The following is a 23,784-nucleotide window of genomic DNA, read 5'->3' as shown; positions in this document are numbered from 1 at the left end:
CCGGAGCAGTCACTCCACCCTTTTCCCCGGAGCAGTCACTCCACACTTTTCCCCGGAGCAGTCACTCCACCCTTTTCCCCGGAGCAGTCACTCCATCCTGTTCCCCGGAGCAGTCACTCCATCCTGTTCCCCGGAGCAGTCACTCCACCCTTTTCCCCGGAGCAGTCACTCCACCCTTTTCCCCGGAGCAGTCACTCCATCCTGTTCCCCGGAGCAGTCACTCCATCCTTTTCCAGGGAGCAGTCACTCCATCCTTTTCCAGGGAGCAGTCACTCCATTCTTTTCCAGGGAGCAGTCACTCCATCTTTTTCCAGGGAGCAGTCACTCCACCCTTTTCCCCGGAGCAGTCACTCCATCCTTTTCCAAGGAGCAGTCACTCCACCCTTTTCCCCGGAGCAGTCACTCGACCCTTTTCCCCGGAGCAGTCACTCCACCCTTTTCCCCGGAGCAGTCACTCCACCCTTTTCCCCGGAGCAGTCACTCCACCCTTTTCCCCGCAGCAGTCACTCCATCCTTTTCCCCGCAGCAGTCACTCCATCCTTCTCCAGGGAGCAGTCACTCCATCCTTTTCCAGGGAGCCTTCACTCCATCCTTTTCCCCGCAGCAGTCACTCCACCCTTCTCCAGGGAGCAGTCACTCCACCCTTTTCCCCGGAGCAGTCACTCCATCCTGTTCCCCGGAGCAGTCACTCCATCCTTTTCCAGGGAGCAGTCACTCCATCCTTTTCCAGGGAGCAGTCACTCCATCTTTTTCCAGGGAGCAGTCACTCCATCTTTTTCCAGGGAGCAGGAACTCCACCCTTTTCCCCGGAGCAGTCACTCCATCCTTTTCCAGGGAGCAGTCACTCCACCCTTTTCCACAGAGCAGTCACTCGACCCTTTTCCCCGGAGCAGTCACTCCACCCTTTTCTCCGGAGCAGTCACTCCATCCTTTTCCCCGCGGCAGTCACTCCATCCTTTTCCCCGCAGCAGTCACTCCATCCTTCTCCAGGGAGCAGTCACTACATCCTTTTCCAGGGAGCCTTCACTCCATCCTTTTCCCCGCAGCAGTCACTCCATCCTTTTCCCCGCAGCAGTCACTCCATCCTTCTCCAGGGAGCAGTCACTCCATCCTTCTCCAGGGAGCAGTCACTCCATCCTTTTCCAGGGAGCAGTCACTCCATCCTTTTCCCCGGAGCAGTCACTCCATCCTTTTCCCCGCAGCCGTCACTCCATCCTTTTCCCCGCAGCCGTCACTCCATCCTTTTCCCCGCAGCAGTCACTCCATCCTTTTCCAGGGAGCAGTCACTCCATCCTTTTCCCCGGAGCAGTCACTCCATCCTTTTCCCCGCAGCAGTCACTCCATCCTTTTCCAGGGAGCAGTCACTCCATCCTTTTCCCCGGAGCAGTCACTCCATCCTTTTCCCCGGAGCAGTCACTCCATCCTTTTCCCCGGAGCAGTCACTCCATCCTTTTCCCCGGAGCAGTCACTCCATCCTTTTCCCCGCAGCAGTCACTCCGTCCTTTTCCAGGGAGCCGTCACTCCGTCCTTTTCCCCGCAGCAGTCATTCCATCCTTTTCCCCGGAGCAGTCACTCCATCCTGTTCCCCGGAGCAGTCACTCCATTCTTTTCCAGGGAGCAGTCACTCCACCCTTTTCCCCGGAGCAGTCACTCCATTCTTTTCCAGGGAGCAGTCACTCCACCCTTTTCCCCGCAGCAGTCACTCCGTCCTTTTCCCCGCAGCAGTCACTCCATCCTGTTCCCCGGAGCAGTCACTCCATCCTGTTCCCCGGAGCAGTCACTCCATTCTTTTCCAGGGAGCAGTCACTCCACCCTTTTCCCCGGATCAGTCACTCCATCCTTTTCCCCGCAGCACACTCCATCTTTTCCCCGGAGCAGTCACTCCATCCTGTTCCCCGGAGCAGTCACTCCATTCTTTTCCAGGGAGCAGTCACTCCACCCTTTTCCCCGGATCAGTCACTCCATCCTTTTCCCCGCAGCACACTCCATCTTTTTCCAGGGAGCAGTCACTCCATCCTTTTCCCCGGAGCAGTCACTCCACCCTTTTCCCCGGAGCAGTCACTCCACCCTTTTCCCCGCAGCAGTCACTCCACCCTTTTCCCCGCAGCAGTTACTCCACCCTTTTCCCCGGAGCAGTCACTCCATCCTTTTCCAGGGAGCAGTCACTCCATCCTTTTCCCCGGAGCAGTCACTCCACCCTTTTCCCCGCAGCAGTCACTCCATCCTTTTCCCCGGAGCAGTCACTCCATCCTTTTCCAGGGAGCCGTCACTCCATCCTTTTCCCCGCAGCAGTCACTCCACCCTTTTCCCCGGAGCAGTCACTCCACCCTTTTCCCCGGAGCAGTCACTCCATCCTTTTCCAGGGAGCAGTCACTCCATCCTTTTCCCCGGAGCAGTCACTCCACCCTTTTCCCCGCAGCAGTCACTCCATCCTTTTCCCCGGAGCAGTCACTCCATCCTTTTCCAGGGAGCCGTCACTCCATCCTTTTCCCCGCAGCAGTCACTCCACCCTTTTCCCCGGAGCAGTCACTCCACCCTTTTCCCCGGAGCAGTCACTCCATCCTTTTCCAGGGAGCAGTCACCTCATCCTTTTCCCCGGATCAGTCACTCCATCCTTTTCCCCGGAGCAGTCACTCCATCCTTTTCCAGGGAGCAGTCACCTCATCCTTTTCCCCGGATCAGTCACTCCATCCTTTTCCCCGGAGCAGTCACTCCACCCTTTTCCCCGGAGCAGTCACTCCATCCTTTTCCCCGCAGCAGTCACTCCACCCTTTTCCCCGGATTAGTCACTCCATCCTTTTCCCCGGATCAGTCACTCTATTCTTTTCCCCGCAGCAGTCACTCCACCATTTTCCCCGGAGCAGTCACTCCATCCATTTCCAGGGAGCAGTCACTCCATCCATTTCCCCGGAGCAGTCACTCCATCCTTTTCCAGGGAGCAGTCACTCCATCCTTTTCCCCGGAGCAGTCACTCCATCCTTTTCCAGGCAGCCGTCACTCCATCCTTTTCCCCGCAGCAGTCACTCCATCCTTTTGCAGGGAGCCGTCACTCCATCCTTTTCCAGGGAGCAGTCACTCCACCCTTCTCCAGGGAGCCGTCACTCCTTCCTTTTCCCCGGAGCAGTCACTCCATCCTTTTCCAGGGAGCCGTCACTCCATCCTTTTCCAGGGAGCAGTCACTCCACCCTTTTCCAGGGAGCAGTCACTCCACCCTTTTCCAGGGAGCAGTCACTCCATCCTTTTCCAGGGAGCAGTCACTCCATCCTTTTCCCCGGAGCAGTCACTCCATCCTTTTCCCCGGAGCAGTCACTCCATCCTTTTCCAGGGAGCCGTCAATCCATCCATTTCCCCACAGCAGTCACTCCATCCTTTTCCCCGGAGCAGTCACTCCATCCTTTTTCCCGGAGCAGTCACTCCATCCTTTTCCCCGCAGCAGTTACTCCATCCTTTTCCCCGCAGCAGTCACTCCATCCTTTTCCCCGGAGCAGTCACTCCATCCTGTTCCATGGAGCAGTCACTCCATCCTTTTCCCCGGAGCAGTCACTCCATCCTTTTCCCCGCAGCAGTCACTCCATCCTTTTCCCCGCAGCAGTCACTCCATCCTTTTCCCCGCAGCAGTCACTCCATCCTTTTCCCCGCAGCAGTCACTCCATCCTTTTCCCCGGAACAGTCACTCCATCCTTTTCCCCGGAACAGTCACTCCATCCTTTTTCCCGGAACAGTCACTCCATCCTTTTTCCCGGAGCAGTCACTCCATCCTTTTCCCCGGAACAGTCACTCCATCCTTTTCCCCGCAGCAGTCACTCCATTCTTTTCCCCGGAGCAGTCACTCCATCCTTTTCCCCTGCAGCCGTCACTCCATCCTGTTCCATGGAGCAGTCACTCCATCCTTTTCCCCGGAGCAGTCACTCCATCCTTTTCCCCGGAACAGTCACTCCATCCTTTTTCCCGGAGCAGTCACTCCATCCTTTTCCCCGCAGCAGTCACTCCATCCTTTTCCCCGCAGCAGTCACTCCATCCTTTTCCCCGCAGCAGTCACTCCATCCTTTTCCCCGCAGCAGTCACTCCATCCTTTTTCCCGGAGCAGTCACTCCATCCTTTTCCCTGGAGCAGTGACTCCATCCTTTTCCCCGGAACAGTCACTCCATCCTTTTCCCTGCAGCCGTCACTCCATCCTGTTCCATGGAGCAGTCACTCCATCCTTTTCCCCGGAGCAGTCACTCCATCCTTTTTCCCGGAGCAGTCACTCCATCCTTTTCCCCGGAGCAGTCACTCCATCCTTTTCCCCGGAGCAGTCACTCCATCCTTTTCCCCGGAGCAGTCACTCCATCCTTTTCCCCGGAGCACTCACTCCATCCTTTTCCCCGGAACAGTCACTCCATCCTTTTTCCCGGTGCAGTCACTCCATCCTTTTTCCCGGAGCAGTCACTCCATCCTTTTCCCTGCAGCCGTCACTCCATCCTGTTCCATGGAGCAGTCACTCCATCCTTTTCCCCGCAGCAGTCACTCCATCCTTTTTCCCGGAGCAGTCACTCCATCCTTTTTCCCGGAGCAGTCACTCCATCCTTTTTCCCGGAGCCGTCACTCCATCCTTTTCCCCGGAGCAGTCACTCCATCCTTTTCCCCGGAGCAGTCACTCCATCCTTTTCCCCGGAGCAGTCACTCCATCCTTTTCCCGGAGCAGTCACTCCATCCTTTTCCCCGGAGCAGTCACTCCATCCTTTTCCCCGCAGCAGTCACTCCATCCTTTTCCCCGCAGCAGTCACTCCATCCTTTTCCCCGGAGCAGTCACTCCATCCTTTTCCCCGGAACAGTCACTCCATCCTTTTTCCCGGAACAGTCACTCCATCCTTTTTCCCGGAGCAGTCACTCCATCCTTTTCCCCGGAGCAGTCACTCCATCCTTTTCCCCGTAACAGTCACTCCATCCTTTTCCCCGGAACAGTCACTCCATCCTTTTCCCCGCAGCAGTCACTCCATTCTTTTCCCCGGAGCAGTCACTCCATCCTTTTCCCCTGCAGCCGTCACTCCATCCTGTTCCATGGAGCAGTCACTCCATCCTTTTCCCCGGAGCAGTCACTCCATCCTTTTCCCCGGAACAGTCACTCCATCCTTTTTCCCGGAGCAGTCACTCCATCCTTTTCCCCGCAGCAGTCACTCCATCCTTTTCCCCGCAGCAGTCACTCCATCCTTTTCCCCGCAGCAGTCACTCCATCCTTTTCCCCGGAGCAGTCACTCCATCCTTTTCCCCGGAACAGTCACTCCATCCTTTTCCCCGGAACAGTCACTCCATCCTTTTCCCTGCAGCCGTCACTCCATCCTGTTCCATGGAGCAGTCACTCCATCCTTTTCCCCGGAGCAGTCACTCCATCCTTTTCCCCGGAACAGTCACTCCATCCTTTTCCCCGGAACAGTCACTCCATCCTTTTTCCCGGAGCAGTCACTCCATCCTTTTCCCCGGAGCAGTCACTCCATCCTTTTCCCCGGAGCAGTCACTCCATCCTTTTCCCCGGAACAGTCACTCCATCCTTTTCCCCGCAGCAGTCACTCCATCCTTTTTCCCGGAGCAGTCACTCCATCCTTTTCCCTGCAGCCGTCACTCCATCCTTTTCCCCGGAGCAGTCACTCCATCCTTTTCCCCGGAGCAGTCACTCCATCCTTTTCCCGGAGCAGTCACTCCATCCTTTTTCCCGGAGCAGTCACTCCATCCTTTTTCCCGGAGCAGTCACTCCATCCTTTTCCCCGCAGCAGTCACTCCATCCTTTTTCCCGGAGCAGTCACTCCATCCTTTTTCCCGGAGCAGTCACTCCATCCTTTTTCCCGGAGCAGTCACTCCATCCTTTTCCCGGAGCAGTCACTCCATCCTTTTTCCCGGAGCAGTCACTCCATCCTTTTCCCGGAGCAGTCACTCCATCCTTTTTCCCGGAGCAGTCACTCCATCCTTTTCCCGGAGCAGTCACTCCATCCTTTTTCCCGGAGCAGTCACTCCATCCTTTTTCCCGGAGCAGTCACTCCATCCTTTTTCCCGGAGCAGTCACTCCATCCTTTTCCCCGCAGCAGTCACTCCATCCTTTTTCCCGGAGCAGTCACTCCATCCTTTTTCCCGGAGCAGTCACTCCATCCTTTTCCCCGGAGCAGTCACTCCATCCTTTTCCAGGGAGCCGTCACTCCATCCTTTTCCCCGCAGCAGTCACTCCACCCTTTTCCCCGGAGCAGTCACTCCACCCTTTTCCCCGGAGCAGTCACTCCATCCTTTTCCAGGGAGCAGTCACCTCATCCTTTTCCCCGGATCAGTCACTCCATCCTTTTCCCCGGAGCAGTCACTCCATCCTTTTCCAGGGAGCAGTCACCTCATCCTTTTCCCCGGATCAGTCACTCCATCCTTTTCCCCGGAGCAGTCACTCCACCCTTTTCCCCGGAGCAGTCACTCCATCCTTTTCCCCGCAGCAGTCACTCCACCCTTTTCCCCGGATTAGTCACTCCATCCTTTTCCCCGGATCACTCACTCTATTCTTTTCCCCGCAGCAGTCACTCCACCATTTTCCCCGGAGCAGTCACTCCATCCATTTCCAGGGAGCAGTCACTCCATCCATTTCCCCGGAGCAGTCACTCCATCCTTTTCCAGGGAGCAGTCACTCCATCCTTTTCCCCGGAGCAGTCACTCCATCCTTTTCCAGGCAGCCGTCACTCCATCCTTTTCCCCGCAGCAGTCACTCCATCCTTTTGCAGGGAGCCGTCACTCCATCCTTTTCCAGGGAGCAGTCACTCCACCCTTCTCCAGGGAGCCGTCACTCCTTCCTTTTCCCCGGAGCAGTCACTCCATCCTTTTCCAGGGAGCCGTCACTCCATCCTTTTCCAGGGAGCAGTCACTCCACCCTTTTCCAGGGAGCAGTCACTCCACCCTTTTCCAGGGAGCAGTCACTCCATCCTTTTCCACGGAGCAGTCACTCCATCCTTTTCCACGGAGCAGTCACTCCATCCTTTTCCCCGCAGCCGTCACTCCATCCTTTTCCAGGGAGCAGTCACTCCATCCTTTTCCAGGGAGCAGTCACTCCATCCTTTTCCCCGGAGCAGTCACTCCATCCTTTTCCCCGGAGCAGTCACTCCATCCTTTTCCAGGGAGCCGTCAATCCATCCATTTCCCCACAGCAGTCACTCCATCCTTTTCCCCGCAGCAGTTACTCCATCCTTTTCCCCGCAGCAGTCACTCCATCCTTTTCCCCGCAGCAGTCACTCCATCCTTTTCCCCGGAGCAGTCACTCCATCCTGTTCCATGGAGCAGTCACTCCATCCTTTTCCCCGGAGCAGTCACTCCATCCTTTTCCCCGCAGCAGTCACTCCATCCTTTTCCCCGCAGCAGTCACTCCATCCTTTTCCCCGCAGCAGTCACTCCATCCTTTTCCCCGCAGCAGTCACTCCATCCTTTTCCCCGGAGCAGTCACTCCATCCTTTTCCCCGGAACAGTCACTCCATCCTTTTCCCCGGAACAGTCACTCCATCCTTTTTCCCGGAACAGTCACTCCATCCTTTTTCCCGGAGCAGTCACTCCATCCTTTTCCCCGGAACAGTCACTCCATCCTTTTCCCCGCAGCAGTCACTCCATTCTTTTCCCCGGAGCAGTCACTCCATCCTTTTCCCCTGCAGCCGTCACTCCATCCTGTTCCATGGAGCAGTCACTCCATCCTTTTCCCCGGAGCAGTCACTCCATCCTTTTCCCCGGAACAGTCACTCCATCCTTTTTCCCGGAGCAGTCACTCCATCCTTTTCCCCGCAGCAGTCACTCCATCCTTTTCCCCGCAGCAGTCACTCCATCCTTTTCCCCGCAGCAGTCACTCCATCCTTTTTCCCGGAGCAGTCACTCCATCCTTTTCCCTGGAGCAGTGACTCCATCCTTTTCCCCGGAACAGTCACTCCATCCTTTTCCCTGCAGCCGTCACTCCATCCTGTTCCATGGAGCAGTCACTCCATCCTTTTCCCCGGAGCAGTCACTCCATCCTTTTTCCCGGAGCAGTCACTCCATCCTTTTCCCCGGAGCAGTCACTCCATCCTTTTCCCCGGAGCAGTCACTCCATCCTTTTCCCCGGAGCAGTCACTCCATCCTTTTCCCCGGAGCAGTCACTCCATCCTTTTCCCCGGAGCACTCACTCCATCCTTTTCCCCGGAACAGTCACTCCATCCTTTTTCCCGGTGCAGTCACTCCATCCTTTTTCCCGGAGCAGTCACTCCATCCTTTTCCCTGCAGCCGTCACTCCATCCTGTTCCATGGAGCAGTCACTCCATCCTTTTCCCCGCAGCAGTCACTCCATCCTTTTTCCCGGAGCAGTCACTCCATCCTTTTTCCCGGAGCAGTCACTCCATCCTTTTCCCTGCAGCCGTCACTCCATCCTTTTCCCCGGAGCAGTCACTCCATCCTTTTCCCCGGAGCAGTCACTCCATCCTTTTCCCCGGAGCAGTCACTCCATCCTTTTCCCGGAGCAGTCACTCCATCCTTTTCCCCGGAGCAGTCACTCCATCCTTTTCCCCGCAGCAGTCACTCCATCCTTTTCCCCGCAGCAGTCACTCCATCCTTTTCCCCGCAGCAGTCACTCCATCCTTTTCCCCGGAGCAGTCACTCCATCCTTTTCCCCGGAACAGTCACTCCATCCTTTTTCCCGGAACAGTCACTCCATCCTTTTTCCCGGAGCAGTCACTCCATCCTTTTCCCCGGAGCAGTCACTCCATCCTTTTCCCCGTAACAGTCACTCCATCCTTTTCCCCGGAACAGTCACTCCATCCTTTTCCCCGCAGCAGTCACTCCATTCTTTTCCCCGGAGCAGTCACTCCATCCTTTTCCCCTGCAGCCGTCACTCCATCCTGTTCCATGGAGCAGTCACTCCATCCTTTTCCCCGGAGCAGTCACTCCATCCTTTTCCCCGGAACAGTCACTCCATCCTTTTTCCCGGAGCAGTCACTCCATCCTTTTCCCCGCAGCAGTCACTCCATCCTTTTCCCCGCAGCAGTCACTCCATCCTTTTCCCCGCAGCAGTCACTCCATCCTTTTCCCCGCAGCAGTCACTCCATCCTTTTCCCCGGAGCAGTCACTCCATCCTTTTCCCCGGAACAGTCACTCCATCCTTTTCCCCGGAACAGTCACTCCATCCTTTTCCCTGCAGCCGTCACTCCATCCTGTTCCATGGAGCAGTCACTCCATCCTTTTCCCCGGAGCAGTCACTCCATCCTTTTCCCCGGAACAGTCACTCCATCCTTTTCCCCGGAACAGTCACTCCATCCTTTTCCCCGCAGCAGTCACTCCATCCTTTTTCCCGGAGCAGTCACTCCATCCTTTTCCCTGCAGCCGTCACTCCATCCTTTTCCCCGGAGCAGTCACTCCATCCTTTTCCCCGGAGCAGTCACTCCATCCTTTTCCCGGAGCAGTCACTCCATCCTTTTTCCCGGAGCAGTCACTCCATCCTTTTTCCCGGAGCAGTCACTCCATCCTTTTCCCCGCAGCAGTCACTCCATCCTTTTTCCCGGAGCAGTCACTCCATCCTTTTTCCCGGAGCAGTCACTCCATCCTTTTTCCCGGAGCAGTCACTCCATCCTTTTCCCGGAGCAGTCACTCCATCCTTTTTCCCGGAGCAGTCACTCCATCCTTTTCCCCGGAACAGTCACTCCATCCTTTTCCCCGCAGCAGTCACTCCATTCTTTTCCCCGGAGCAGTCACTCCATCCTTTTCCCCTGCAGCCGTCACTCCATCCTGTTCCATGGAGCAGTCACTCCATCCTTTTCCCCGGAGCAGTCACTCCATCCTTTTCCCCGGAACAGTCACTCCATCCTTTTTCCCGGAGCAGTCACTCCATCCTTTTCCCCGCAGCAGTCACTCCATCCTTTTCCCCGCAGCAGTCACTCCATCCTTTTCCCCGCAGCAGTCACTCCATCCTTTTCCCCGCAGCAGTCACTCCATCCTTTTCCCCGGAGCAGTCACTCCATCCTTTTCCCCGGAACAGTCACTCCATCCTTTTCCCCGGAACAGTCACTCCATCCTTTTCCCTGCAGCCGTCACTCCATCCTGTTCCATGGAGCAGTCACTCCATCCTTTTCCCCGGAGCAGTCACTCCATCCTTTTCCCCGGAACAGTCACTCCATCCTTTTCCCCGCAGCAGTCACTCCATCCTTTTTCCCGGAGCAGTCACTCCATCCTTTTCCCTGCAGCCGTCACTCCATCCTTTTCCCCGGAGCAGTCACTCCATCCTTTTCCCCGGAGCAGTCACTCCATCCTTTTCCCGGAGCAGTCACTCCATCCTTTTTCCCGGAGCAGTCACTCCATCCTTTTTCCCGGAGCAGTCACTCCATCCTTTTTCCCGGAGCAGTCACTCCATCCTTTTCCCCGCAGCAGTCACTCCATCCTTTTTCCCGGAGCAGTCACTCCATCCTTTTTCCCGGAGCAGTCACTCCATCCTTTTTCCCGGAGCAGTCACTCCATCCTTTTCCCGGAGCAGTCACTCCATCCTTTTTCCCGGAGCAGTCACTCCATCCTTTTCCCGGAGCAGTCACTCCATCCTTTTTCCCGGAGCAGTCACTCCATCCTTTTTCCCGGAGCAGTCACTCCATCCTTTTTCCCGGAGCAGTCACTCCATCCTTTTTCCCGGAGCAGTCACTCCATCCTTTTTCCCGGAGCAGTCACTCCATCCTTTTCCCGGAGCAGTCACTCCATCCTTTTTCCCGGAGCAGTCACTCCATCCTTTTCCCGGAGCAGTCACTCCATCCTTTTTCCCGGAGCAGTCACTCCATCCTTTTCCCTGACAACTAGCTGACAGTGAATCAGACTTTTGTATATTTGGCCCCGATATGAACTTCCAACCACACCATCATTAAGTCCTGCCTATTTCCATCTCTGTAACATTGTCTGACTTTACTTCTACCTCAGCTCATCTGCTACTGAAAGCCTCATCCGTGCCTTTGCTGCCTTTAGACCTGTGGTTCTCAAGCTGGGGTCTGCAGAGACATTCTAGGGGTCTGCAATGCAAGGCTAACCCATGCCGGAAAGCATAAACAACCGCCCACGGCACTGTGATCAAGAGTAAATGAGTGAGCAGCAGGCAAAGGGCATGCTCTACTCTCCCCACTCTCGCCCCAGCCCACTCCTCTCATGCTCTCACTGTGCTGTATTCCCCCATTGCTCCTGCCCTTCCCCTGCTCCCTTACAGCTTTCTTCATTTTCTGCTCTCTATGTTTCTGCCAAGGATCGACAGAGTCTGCTGTGAAACAGGCACACTCATCTTACTGATATCTGTACGTTAATAACTATAAAACATATTTTATATGCTGCACTTTCATCGAGTATTTTAGTATAATTTAGGTTCATGATTACTAATCCATTTGAAAAGAGGTCCTGCAACCAAAAAAGTTTTGAGAAATAATGCTCTAGATTGATCCGGGTAGGTGGTGGCGTAGTGGTATTGTCACTGGACTAGTAACCCAGAGACCCAGGGTATTGCTCTGGGGACATGGGTTCGAATCCCACCACAGCAGAAGGTGGAATTTGAATTCAATTAATAAATCTGGAATTAAAAAGCTAGTCTAATGATGGCCATGAAACCATTGTCGACTGTTGTAAAAACTCATCTGGTTCACGTCTGTCCTTTAGGGAAGGAAATCTGCTGTCCTTACCTGGTCTGGCCTACACGTGACTCCAGACCCACAGTAATGTGGTTGACTCTTCCATGCCCTCTGAAATGGCCTGGCAAGCCACTCAGTTCAAGGGTAATTAGGGATGGGTAATAAATGCTGGCCTGGCCAGCGACACCCACATCCCATGAATGAATTTAAAAAAATTATTCCAACAGAGTCCTGGCCAACCTCCCACATTCTCCCCTCCATAAACTTCAGGTCATCCCAAACTCTGCTACCTCTGTCCAAACTCGCACCAAGTCCCATTCACTCTGTGCTCACCAGCCTACACTGGCTTCCTTGGTTTTGAAATTATCATTTTTTTAAAAATCCCTTGGCCTTGCCCCTTCCTATCTCTTTGATGTCCTCCACAACCTTCTGAGATCTCGGACCTTTTCTAATTCTTGTCTATTCTGCATGCCAGATTCTAATCACTCCACCACTGCCGCTCTGCCTCAGCTGCCTGGACCTTAAACTCTAAATTCACTTCCTAAACCTCTCTACCTCTCTCTCCTCTTTTATGACGTTCTTTAAAACCTTGCTTCTTAGAGAGATACAACACTCAAACAGGCCCTTCGGCCCACTGAGTCTGTGCCGACCAACAACCACCCAATTATACTAATCCTACATTAATCCCATATTCCTACCAAATTCCCACCTTCTCCCTCAATTCTCCTACCACCTACCTATACTCGGGGCAATTTATAATGGCCAATTTACCTCTCAACATGTGAGTATTTGGCTGTGGGAGGAAACTGGAGCACCCGGCAGAAACCCACACGGTCACAGGGAGAACTTGCAAACTCTGCACGGGCAGTACCCAGAACCGAACCCGTGCAGCTGGAGCTGTGAGGCTGCGGTGCTAACCACTGTGCCGCCCCTTTGACCAAGCTTTTGGCCATCTGACCTAATATGTGGCTGGATGTCTAATTTTGCTTCCTAATGCTCCTGTGCAGTACCTTGGGAAGTTTTATTGTTAAAGACGCTATATAAATATAAATACATGTTGATGTTGAAGTGACATAGACAATATGAGCAGTTCAGAAAAGAGACTGAAAAGGAAGAGGGGACGGGAATGAAGTTTGGGGGGACCTCCCATTTCTCAGGGTTCCCATCTCACCTGTCGCAGTTTCGCCATTGATTCACTCGGAATAATCTCATTCTTGTGAAGCCTGGTGATGAAGCACAGACCCTGGAACTGTCTCTGTCCTCGTTCCAATTCCCCCAGGATCAAGGAACGGATAATCTTCACATCCTGTTTTGGAGCCGGGGGTTGGGGGGGTGGGGGAGGGGAAGAGAGAAAAAAAGTTATTACTATTGTGGGAAGATTGGGGGGGGGGGGGGTGACGGGAAACGGGATGAGCTGCAGGGAGTGGGAGTAGACTGGGAATCTTTGAGACATCCTGTGTCACTCAGACACTCTGTTATTAGAAGGACCTGTGACTAACACCTAGAGTCAGTAGGGCCCAAAACCCAAGTAATAAAAACAGTAAATGCTGGAATACTCAGTGGGTCTGGCAGCGTCAGCGGAGAGAGAAACAGAGTTAACGTTTCAGGTCAGTGACCTTTCATCAGAAGTTGCAATTTTCTCAGGGATTGGATCAGAAATCTCTGTCCACAAGATGGCACCAGAAACCTCAAACTCCCCCCTCCCCCCGATCCCTCCCCCCTCCTACCAACCTCCTCCCCCGATCCCTCCCCTCCCACCAACCGCCCTCCCCCCGATCCCTCCCCCCTCCTACCAACCTCCTCCCCCAATCCACCCCCCCCGATCCCTCCCCCTCCCCCTCCTACCAACCTCCTCCCCCGATCCACCCTCCCGCCAACACCCCCTATCCCCTCCTACCAACCTCCTCCCCCGATCCCTCCCCTCCCACCAACCTCCTCCCCCGATCTCTCCCCTCCCACCAACCCCCCTCCCCCCTCCTACCAACCTCCTCCCCCAACCCCACCTCCTACCAGCTCCCCCTCCCCCCATTCCCTCCCCCCTCCTACCAACCTCCTCCCCCAACCCCACCTCCTACCAACTCCCCCTTGCCCTAATCCCTCCCCCCTCCTACCAACCTCCTCCCCCAACCCCACCTCCTACCAACTCCCCCTCGCCCCAATCCCTCCCCCCTCCTACAAACCTCCTCCCCCAATTCCCCCCTCCTACCAACACCCCCTCCCCCCGATTCCTCCCCTCCCACCAACCCCCCTCCCCTCATCCCCCCCCAATCTGCCCACTGCCTAATACCCCCTCCTGCTGACCCCTCTTCTGCCGATCTCACCCACCCCACCCCCACCGCCCCTCACTTCCTCCAGAGCACAATCTCATTAAACACCAGTTAACATGATACAGAAACCTGGGGAGAAAGTCTCAGTCCTGGGTGGCCAGAAAGGCTGCTGATTGGATAATCTGTCAGACCAAACCTGGCTTTCCTCACTCCCAAAATTCCTCATTTTAAAGCAGCAGAAACCTGTGTCTTTTGCAGGCTCCAAGCTTACATTAATCTCCTGCCAATCACAGCGTGTTGAGAGGGAGCATTGAGTAACAATAAAAAACTCATTACAAAACCCTGGGCGCAAATTGCAGAGAAAGGGAGACTTGTGGGGTTTTGTAAAGTTATTATAACCATTTGAATTGGACTGACTGGGAGCCACTCCCGATAGTGACAGACTGTCACAAGCCCAGCTCACCCACTGATTGCTCTCCCTCACACTGCAACTCAGCGATTGACCAGAATCCATTAAAAGATTGGGGCAGCTCATTAGAAAGTTTTAGATTCACTCAACTCGGCACTTAAAAATAAAACTGTTACAACAGCCTTTGAGCAGCTCCTGACTCAAATTGTATGTCACATTTCACAACCTTGCCAAGTCCCTTATCAAATATTTCAAATGCTGCATTACCCAATAAACAGCCTGCCGTTGATGAGCAGATAACAGAGTCCAAGCAAGAACCAAATCCATCAGGAAAGTCCCTGTGTATCCCGAACAGGAACAGAAAGTAGTGAAATCCATGTGAATAGGGGCAGCCACTGGGCAATGAGACCTGTTTTTTCACCCATGGTCTGAGTAACAATAACTTGCATTTATATAGCACCTTTAACATAGTAAGACTCCCAATGTGCTTCACTGGAATGTTAGCAAACAAAATACAACATCAAGCCACATAAAGACAGGTGACCAAAATCTCGGTCAAAGAGGTCGGTTTTAATATCAACTGGGATAGTCTTAGTGCAAAAGGCTTAAAGGGGGAGGAATTCTTAAAATGCATACAGGAGAGCTTTTTGAGCCAGTACGTAGAAAGTCCTACAAGAGAAGGGGCAGTACTGGACCTAATCCTAGGGAATGAAGCCGGACAAGTGGTAGAAGTATCAGTGGGGGAACATTTCGGGGATAGTGACCATAACTCTGTAAGATTTAAGGTAGTTATGGAAAAGGACAAAGATGGACCAGAAATAAAGGTACTGAATTGGGGAAAGGCTGATTTCAATATGATAAAACAGGATCCGACCAAAGTGGACTGGGAGCAGCTACTTGTAGGAAAGTCTACATCAGACCAGTGGGAGTCATTCAAAGAGGAAATAGTGAGAGTTCAGAGCCAACATGTACCCGTTAAGGTGAAGGGTAGGACAAACAAGTCCAGGGAACCCTGGATGTCAAGGGAAATAGAGGATTGGATCAGGGGAAAAAAGGAGGCTTATGGCAGATTCAGAGCGCTGAAAACAGCGGAGGCCCTAGAGGAGTATAGAAAGTGTAGGGGGGTACTAAAAAAAGTAATTAGGAGAACGAAGTGGGGACATGAAAAAACACTGGCGGGCAAGATAAAGGAAAATCCTAAGGCGTTTTATAAGTATATTAAGGGTAAGAGGATAACCAGGGAAAGAGTAGGGCCCATTAGGGACCAACGTGGCAATCTTTGAGCGGAGCCGGAGGATATAGGTGAGGTTTTAAATGATTACTTTTCATCTGTGTTCACTATGGAGAAGGATGATGTAGGTGTAGAGATCAGGGAGAGGGATTGTGATATACTTGATCAAATTAGCATTGAAAGAGAGGAAGTATTAGCTGTTTTAGCGGGCTTAAAAGTGGATAAATCCTCAGGCCCAGATGAGATGTATCCCAGGCTGTTATGTGAGGCAAGGGAGGAGATTGCAGGGGCTCTGACACAAATTTTCAAATCCTCTCTGGCCACAGGAGAGGTACCAGAGGATTGGAGGACAGCGAATGTGGTACCATTATTCAAGAAGGGTAGCAGGGATAAACCAGGTAATTACAGGCCGGTGAGTCTAACATCAGTGGTTGAGAAACTATTGGAAAAGGTTCTGAGGGACAGGATTAATCTCCACTTGGAGAGAGAGGCAGGGATTAATCAGGGATAGTCAGCATGGCTTTGTCAGGGGGAGATCGTGTCTAACTAACTTGATTGAATTTTTCGAGTCAGTGACTAGATGTGTAGATGAGGGTAAGGCAGTTGATGTAGTCTACATGGACTTTTGATAAGGTCCCGCATGGGAGATTGGTTAAGAAGGTAAGAGCCCATGGGATCCAGGGCAATTTGGCAAACTGGATCCAAAATTGGCTTGTGGCAGGAGGCAGAGGGTGATGGTCGAGGGTTGCTTTTGCGAGTGGAAGCCTGTGACCAGTGGTGGACCACAGGGATCGGTGCTGGGACTCTTGCTGTTTGTAGTGTACATTAATGATTTAGACGTGAATATAGGAGGTTTGATAAGTAGTTTCACAGATGACACGAAAATTGGTGGTGTTGTAAATAGTGAGGAGGAAAGCCTTAGATTACAGGATGATATAGATGGGCTGGTAAAATGGGCGGAGCAGTGGCAAATGGAATTTAATCTTGAGAAGTCTGAGGTGATGCATTTTGGGAGGACTAACAAGGCAAGGGAATATATAATGGAAGTTAGGGCCCTAGGAAGTACAGAGGGTCAGAGGGACCTTGGTGTACTTGTCCACAGATCACTGAAGTCAGCAGCACAGGTAGATAATGTGGTTAGGAAGGCATATGGGATACTTGCCCTTATTAGCCGAGGCATAGAATATAAGAGCAGGGAGGTTATGATGGAGCTGTATAAAACACTAGTTGGGCCACAGCTGGAGTACTGTGTACAGTTCTGGTCACCACACTATAGGAAGGATGTGATTGCACTGGAGAGGGTGCAGAGGAGATTCACCAGGATGTTGCCTGGGCTGGAGCATTTCAGCTATGAAGAGAGACTGAAAAGGCTAGGGTTGTTTTCCTTGGAGCAGAGAAGGCTGAGGGGGGACATGATTGAGGTATACAAAATTATGAGGGGCATTGATAGGGTAGATAGGAAGAGACTTTTTCCCTTAGCGGAGGGGTCAATAACCAGGGGGCATGGATTTAAGGTAAGGGGCAGGAGGTTTAGGGGTGATTTGAGGAAAAAAGTTTTAGATTAGATTAGATTAGATTAGAGATACAGCACTGAAACAGGCCCTTCGGCCCACCAAGTCTGTGCCGACCATCAACCACCCATTTATTCTTTTGTTCTTTCTTTCTTTCTTTTGGGCCTCCTTATCTCGAGAGACAATGGATACGCGCCTGGAGGTGGTCAGTGGTTTGTGAAGCAGCGCCTGGAGTGGCTATAAAGGCCAATTCTGGAGTGACAGGCTCTTCCACAGGTGCTGCAGAGAAATTTGTTTGTTGGGGCTGTTGCACAGTTGGCTCTCCCCTTGCGCCTCTGTCTTTTTTCCTGCCAACTACTAAGTCTCTTCGACTCGCCACAATTTAGCCCTGTCTTTATGGCTGCCCGCCAGCTCTGGCGAATGCTGGCAACTGACTCCCACGACTTGTGATCAATGTCACACGATTTCATGTCGCGTTTGCAGACGTCTTTATAACGGAGACATGGACGGCCGGTGGGTCTGATACCAGTGGCGAGCTCGCTGTACAATGTGTCTTTGGGGATCCTGCCATCTTCCATGCGGCTCACATGGCCAAGCCATTTATACTAATCCCATATTCCTACCACATCCCCACCTGTCCCTATATTTCCCTACCACCTACCTATATGAGGGGCAATTTATAATGGCCAATTTACCTACCAACCTGCAAGTCTTTTGGCTTGTGGGAGGAAACCGGAGCACCCAGAGAAAACCCACGCAGACACAGGGAGAACTTGCAAACTCTACACAGGCAGTACCCAGAATCGAACCCGGGTCCCTGGAGCTGTGAGGCTGCAGTGCTAACCACTGCGCCACTGTGCCACCCAGAGGGTGGTTGGAATCTGGAACACACTGCCTGAAGAGGTGGTAGAGGCAGAAACCCTCACAACATTTAAGAAGTATTTAGATGAGCACTTGAAACGCCATAGCATACAAGGCTACGGGCCAAGTGCTGGAAAATGGGATTAGAATAGTTAGGTGCTTGATGGCTGGCACAGACATGATGGGCTGAAGGGCCTGTTTCTGTGCAGTATAACTCTATGACTCTAATGAGTGTCTTAAAGGAGGAGAGAGAGGCGGAGAGGTTTAGGGAGGGAATTCCAGAGCTTGGGGCCCAGACAACTGAAGGCATGGCCCATGCCAATGCAGAGCGATTAAAATCAGGGATGTGCAAGGGGTCAGAATTAGAGGAGCACAGAGATCATAGAGGGTTGTGGGGCTGGAGGAGATTAGATAGGGAGGGGCGAAGCCATGGAGAGATTTGAAAACAAGGATGAGAATTTTAAAATCAAGGCATTGCTTAACAGGAGCCAGTGTAGGTCATTGAGCATTGAGGTGATCGGAGAATGGGACTTGGTGTGAATTAAGACACGGGCAGCAGTGTTTTGGATGATCTCATGTTTACAGAAGGTGGAAAATGGGAGGTGGGGCAGGAGAGCATTAGAATAGTTGAGCCTAGAGATAACAAAGACATGTTAACAAGCAGCAGAAGCGTCGAAGTAATGGAGGTGGAATAATGTAGTCTTGGTGATGGCGTGAATATGTGGTCAGAAGCTCATTTGGGAGTCTAATATAACAACACGTTTGCAACCAGACTTGTTCAGCCTCACTCAGTTGCCAGGCAGAGGGATGGAATCAGTAGCAAGGGAGCGGACTTCATGGCGGGGGACCGAAGACAATGGCTTCAGTCTTCCCAATATTTAGTTGGAGGATATTTCTGCTCATCCAGTACTGGATGTTGGACAAGCAGTCTGACAATTTAGAGACTGTGAAGGGGTTGAAAGAAGTGGTGGTGAGGTGGAGGTGGGTGACGTCAGTGTACATGTGAAAATTGATGCTGTGTTTTCTGATGATGTTGCCATGGGGGCATCACGTAGATAACAAATAGGATGAGTAATGGTGATACAATTGTAATTTAATGGCAGGTGCCAGAAGTATGTTTGATATTAGCCCAGTACTGTCCAATATACTGAACATATCTACATCTGCAGAATTGAATTTTTGATTAATAACTAAAAACTAAGTAACAGGCACTGTCATTAGTCATGTGACTTTAATACTCAGTTTGTGACCTGTAACTGCTTGTGTGTTTACTGGTGAAATGTGCAGCTGTAAAGCAGAGCAAGGTGGGAATCTGACCATATTCACTTCATTCCTCCTCGCTCTCTAACTTGGTGAATGGAAAAGTACAGAGACACACGGTCAGTAACTGCTGATGTGAAACAAACAATGGAATTACTTTGTCAAAATAGAGGGATACAGGTTTATGAGGACAGAAAATGTGAGTGTTTTAATTCTTAGTCATTCAAAGTGAAATATACAGATACAGTTCCTTCATTTACTGGATGGAGGACGGGGGACGGGGATGGGGGTGGGGGACAGGGGTGGAGGTGGGATGGGGGGGATGGGGGATGGGGGTGGGGGATGGGGATGCGGGATGGGGGAGGGGATGGGGATGCGGGATGGGGTTGGGGGATGGGGTTGGGGGATGGGGTTGGGGGATGGGGTTGGGGGATGGGGTTGGGGGATGGGGTTGGGGGATGGGGTTGGGGGATGGGGTTGGGGTTGGGGGATGGGGTTGGGGGATGGGGGATGGGGGAATGGGGGATGGGGGATGGGGGAGGGGGGTGGGGGGTGGGGGAGGGGGTTGGGGGAGGGGGAGGGGGGGTGGGGTATGGGGGGAGGGGGATGGGGGGTGGGGGGATGGGGGGAGGGGGATGGGGGAGGGGGGGATGGGGGAGATTTGCTTGGGAGAGGTTGAGGCAGCACATTGCAGGTGATCTTTAAGGACATGCAGCTCTGAAGCCGAGCTCAGGGTCCAATATGTCGCAAACAGTCTGGTTCAGCCCAGGATATCCAGTCTATACGCTGCTGCTTAGGCCCCAAACTCTGCAATTCCCTCCACCTCCCTAAAGACCCCCTTAAAAACCATCTCTGAACAAGCTTTTTGTCCCCCGTCCTAATAGTGCTGCTTTGGAAAGTTGGGTGAAAACGGCACCTTTCCTTTGAGTCTGTCCAAAGCCTGTATCGGTGTAAACCCGACTGAGCGGAAACTAGCCTTCTGTCTTGAGGAAACACTCAGGTCATGCATCACAGGGTTACTATCGGAGTGAATTAACCAGCTGGGACACTCAAGGCTGAATGTTAAATTCCAAGCTATGCCGATTCACTCTGTACACAAACAACATTTATAAAACACTATTAAAATAGTTCACTGAGGTGACAACAGTAAATTTAAATGATGTAGTGATGATCCAGGGTTAGGCTTTGAGTGAGCTTTGTGAGGTGTGGGGAAGAGTTTTACACTGTGGGGCCAAGTTGGCGGAGGTCCCTGGGAATGAATGAGCAGTGGGAGGTGGGGGCAGGGTAAAGGGGGTAAGACCTGGAAGAGCAGAGGGGACAAGAGGGGACACTGCAATGTAGGACAGGAGGAGGTCACAGGGAGTACGGTCCTGGAGGAATCTGTTCCATTTGACATGACAATGAGAGGGTTTAAGCAGCAGAGGATGTTCAGGAGCTAGTGAGAACAGAGTGCAGGAAGGTCCAAGTGTGGGTGTGACAAAGGTGTAGATGAGGAGTTTGGCACAGTGGCAGAGAAATGGTCAATGACACCTGACAGCAACACAGTCAAACAGAAGACTGAGGTTCAACACTGTCAGAGAGAGTCTGATTGAGCAGGCCAGGGCAGGGAACAGGATTGAGAAATGGCGTATTTCTACTAGGAGTTAACCAAGATGGCAGGGAGCAGTGGGGATGCAACCAATATAATAATAATGTGTAAAATCACACTGAGCAAGGTCAGCAGAAGCTGAAATACATTAGGAGTGCGGACACTGTGGGCTCAGCTCTCAATCCCAAACCCACTGAGAAGGAAGGGAGCAAGAAAAGACAGGAAGGTGAAGAATGAAAGTAAACAGGGAAAGAGTGAAGAAGAAACTGAGTGATTCAGAGGTCAGAAAGCTGAACACAGCCTGACTCATCTCCCTGTGGATTGAGAGGTTTCTCCAGAGCAAATTCTGAACATCTGGTAGAGAATTCCAGGGGCCTCACACAGGCTCTCCTTTTGTGCCGGCCTGACAGCACAGGAAACTCTGCACACAGGAGGCCTGCAAAACAAACACTCACAGCCGACAGCTGGCAGAGTGCATCACTCACTCACACACAGACAAACCCCACACCCAACATTCCACGATTTCCAGCTTCCTCGCTGGTGCCAACTTTCAACAAGCCCCTTGCTGACTGAGATGACAGCCCCCAGACAGGCGAGCGCAGACAGACAGATAGGCGAGCGCAGACAGACGGGAGACACAGACGAGAACAGACAGACAAGTGAGCAGTTTACTTTCAGTGGTCACAAGGCCCAGTCTCACTGTCGAGCCTTTAACGGAGAAAGATCCTAGTGATATAAAACAAGAAATGCTGGAAATACTCAGCAGGTCTGGCAGCATCTGTGGAGAGAGAAGCAGAGTTAACGTTTCAGGTCAGTGACCCTTCATCAGAACTGATAAATATTAGAAATGTAAAAGGTTTTAAGCAAGGAAAGCGGGGGTGGGGCAAGAGATAACAAAGGAGAAGGTGTTGATAGGACAGAGGGTCACAGAGAATAACTGATCAGAAGGTCATGGAACAAAGGCAAACAGTATGTGAATGGTGTGGTGAAAGACAAAGTGTTAGTACAGAGAGGGTGTGAATAGACTGTAAAGCACAAAGCACTCCAGGCACGAACATTAAAAAAACCCAAAACAGTGGGTAGGCACAGTAGAAACAAACTAAACAAACGAAAAAAAATAAAATAAAATAATCAAATAAAAAAGGAATAAGAAAAAATAACTAAAAATAAAGTAAAAGGGGGTGCCCATCATGCTCCGAAATTATTGAACTCAATGTTCAGTCCGGCAGGCTGTAGTGTGCCTAATCGGTAAATGAGATGCTGTTCCTCTAGCTTGCGTTGATGTTCACTGGAACACTGCAGCAATCCCAGGATAGAGATGTGAGCATGAGAGCAGGGGGGAGTGTTGAAATGGCAAGTGACCGGAAACTCGGGGTCCTGCTTGCGGACTGAGTGAAGGTTTTCCGCAAAGCGGTCACCCAATCTGAGTTTGGTCTCCCCAATGTAGAGGAGACCACACTGTGAGCAGCGAATACAGTATACTACATTGAAAGAAGTACAAGTAAATCGCTGCTTCACCTGAAAGGAGTGTTTGGGGCCTGGGATAGTGAGGAGAGAGGAGGTAAATGGGCAGGTATTACACCTCCTGCGATTGCAGGGGAAGGTGCCATGGACGGTGATGAGGTGGTGGGGAGAATGGAGGGTGTCGCGGAGGGAACGATCCCTTCGGAATGCTGACAGGGGAAGGGAGGGGAAGATTCGTTTGGTTGTGGCATCACGCTGGAGATGGCTGAAATGGCGGAGGATGATCCTTTGGATGTGGAGGCTGATGGGGTGGAAAGTGAGGTCAAGGGGAACCCTGTCACGGTTCTGGGAGGGAGGGGAAGGGGTGAGGGAAGAGGCGCGGGAAATGGGCCGGACACAGTTGAGGGCCCTGTCAACAACAGTGGGGGGAGGGGGGGAAATCCTTGGTTGAGGAAAAAGGAAGACATATCAGAAGCGATGTCGTGGAAGATCCTAGCGATGCCTAACAGAGGGAGACTGGAGGCAGACAGCGGGAGCTTGGTGAAGAGTCTTGGGTACTTCATTGGGGAGAACAAAGAACAAAGAACAGTACAGCACAGGAACAGGCCATTCAGCCCTCCAAGCCTGCGCCGATCTTGATGCCTGCCTAAACTAACACCTTCTGCACTTCCGGGCCCATATCCTCTATTCCCATCCTATTCATGTATTTGTCAAGATGTCTCTTAAACATCGCTATCGTACCTGCTTCCACCACCTCCCCCGGCAGCAAGTTCCAGGCACTCACCACCCTCTGTGTAAAAAACTTGCCTCGCACATCCCCTCTAAACTTTGCCCCTCTCACCTTAAACCTATGTCCCCCTAGTAACTGACTCTTCCACCCTGGGAAAAAGCTTCTGACTATCCACTCTGTCCATGCCGCTCATAACTTTGTAAACCTCTATCATGTCGCCCCTCCACCTCCGTCGTTCCAGTGAAAACAATCCGAGTTTTTCCAACCTCTCCTCATAGCTAATGCCCTCCAGACCAGGCAACATCCTGGTAAACCTCTTCTGTACCCTCTCCAAAGCCTCCACGTCCTTCTGGTAGTGTGGCAACCAGAATTGCACGCAATATTCTAAGTGTGGCCTAACTAAAGTTCTGTACAGCTGCAGCATGATTTGCCAATTTTTATACTCTATGCCCCCGACCGATGAAGGCAAGCATGCCGTATGCCTTCTTGACTACCTTATCCACCTGCGTTGCCACTTTCAGTGATCTGTGGACCTGTACGCCCAGATCTCTCTGCCTGTCAATACTCCTAAGGGTTCTGCCATTTACTGTATACCTCCCACCTGCATTAGACCTTCCAAAATGCATTACCTCACATTTGTCCGGATTAAACCCCATCTGCCATTTTCTCCGCCCAAGTCTCCAACCGATCTATATCCTGCTGTATCCTCTGACAATCCTCATCACTGTCCACAACTCCACCAACCTTTGTGTCATCCGCAAACTTACTAATCAGACCAGCTACGTTTTCCTCCAAATCATTTATATATACTACAAACAGCAAAGGTCCCAGCACTGATCCCTGCGGAACACCACTAGTCACATCCA

The 23,784-nt window shown here is 52.2% G+C and overlaps 1 protein-coding gene across 1 annotated transcript in view; it reads right to left on the bottom strand.

The window, feature by feature from the left end:
• The window catches only part of oafa (OAF homolog a (Drosophila)), a 54,476-nt gene that overhangs the window by 13,708 nt on the left and 16,984 nt on the right, over positions 1-23,784 (bottom strand). Inside the window, exon 2 of the mRNA XM_068054196.1 lies at positions 12,769-12,903. Coding sequence (XP_067910297.1) covers positions 12,769-12,903 — 135 coding nt within the window. The remainder of the gene's footprint in view (positions 1-12,768; positions 12,904-23,784) is intronic.

Source organism: Heterodontus francisci, chromosome 22 (genome assembly GCF_036365525.1).
Source record: "Heterodontus francisci isolate sHetFra1 chromosome 22, sHetFra1.hap1, whole genome shotgun sequence".
NCBI classification, from domain to species: Eukaryota; Metazoa; Chordata; class Chondrichthyes; order Heterodontiformes; family Heterodontidae; genus Heterodontus; species Heterodontus francisci.
Note: the sequence above shows the minus strand (reverse complement) of the source record. Positions and strands in the feature narration are given on the sequence as shown.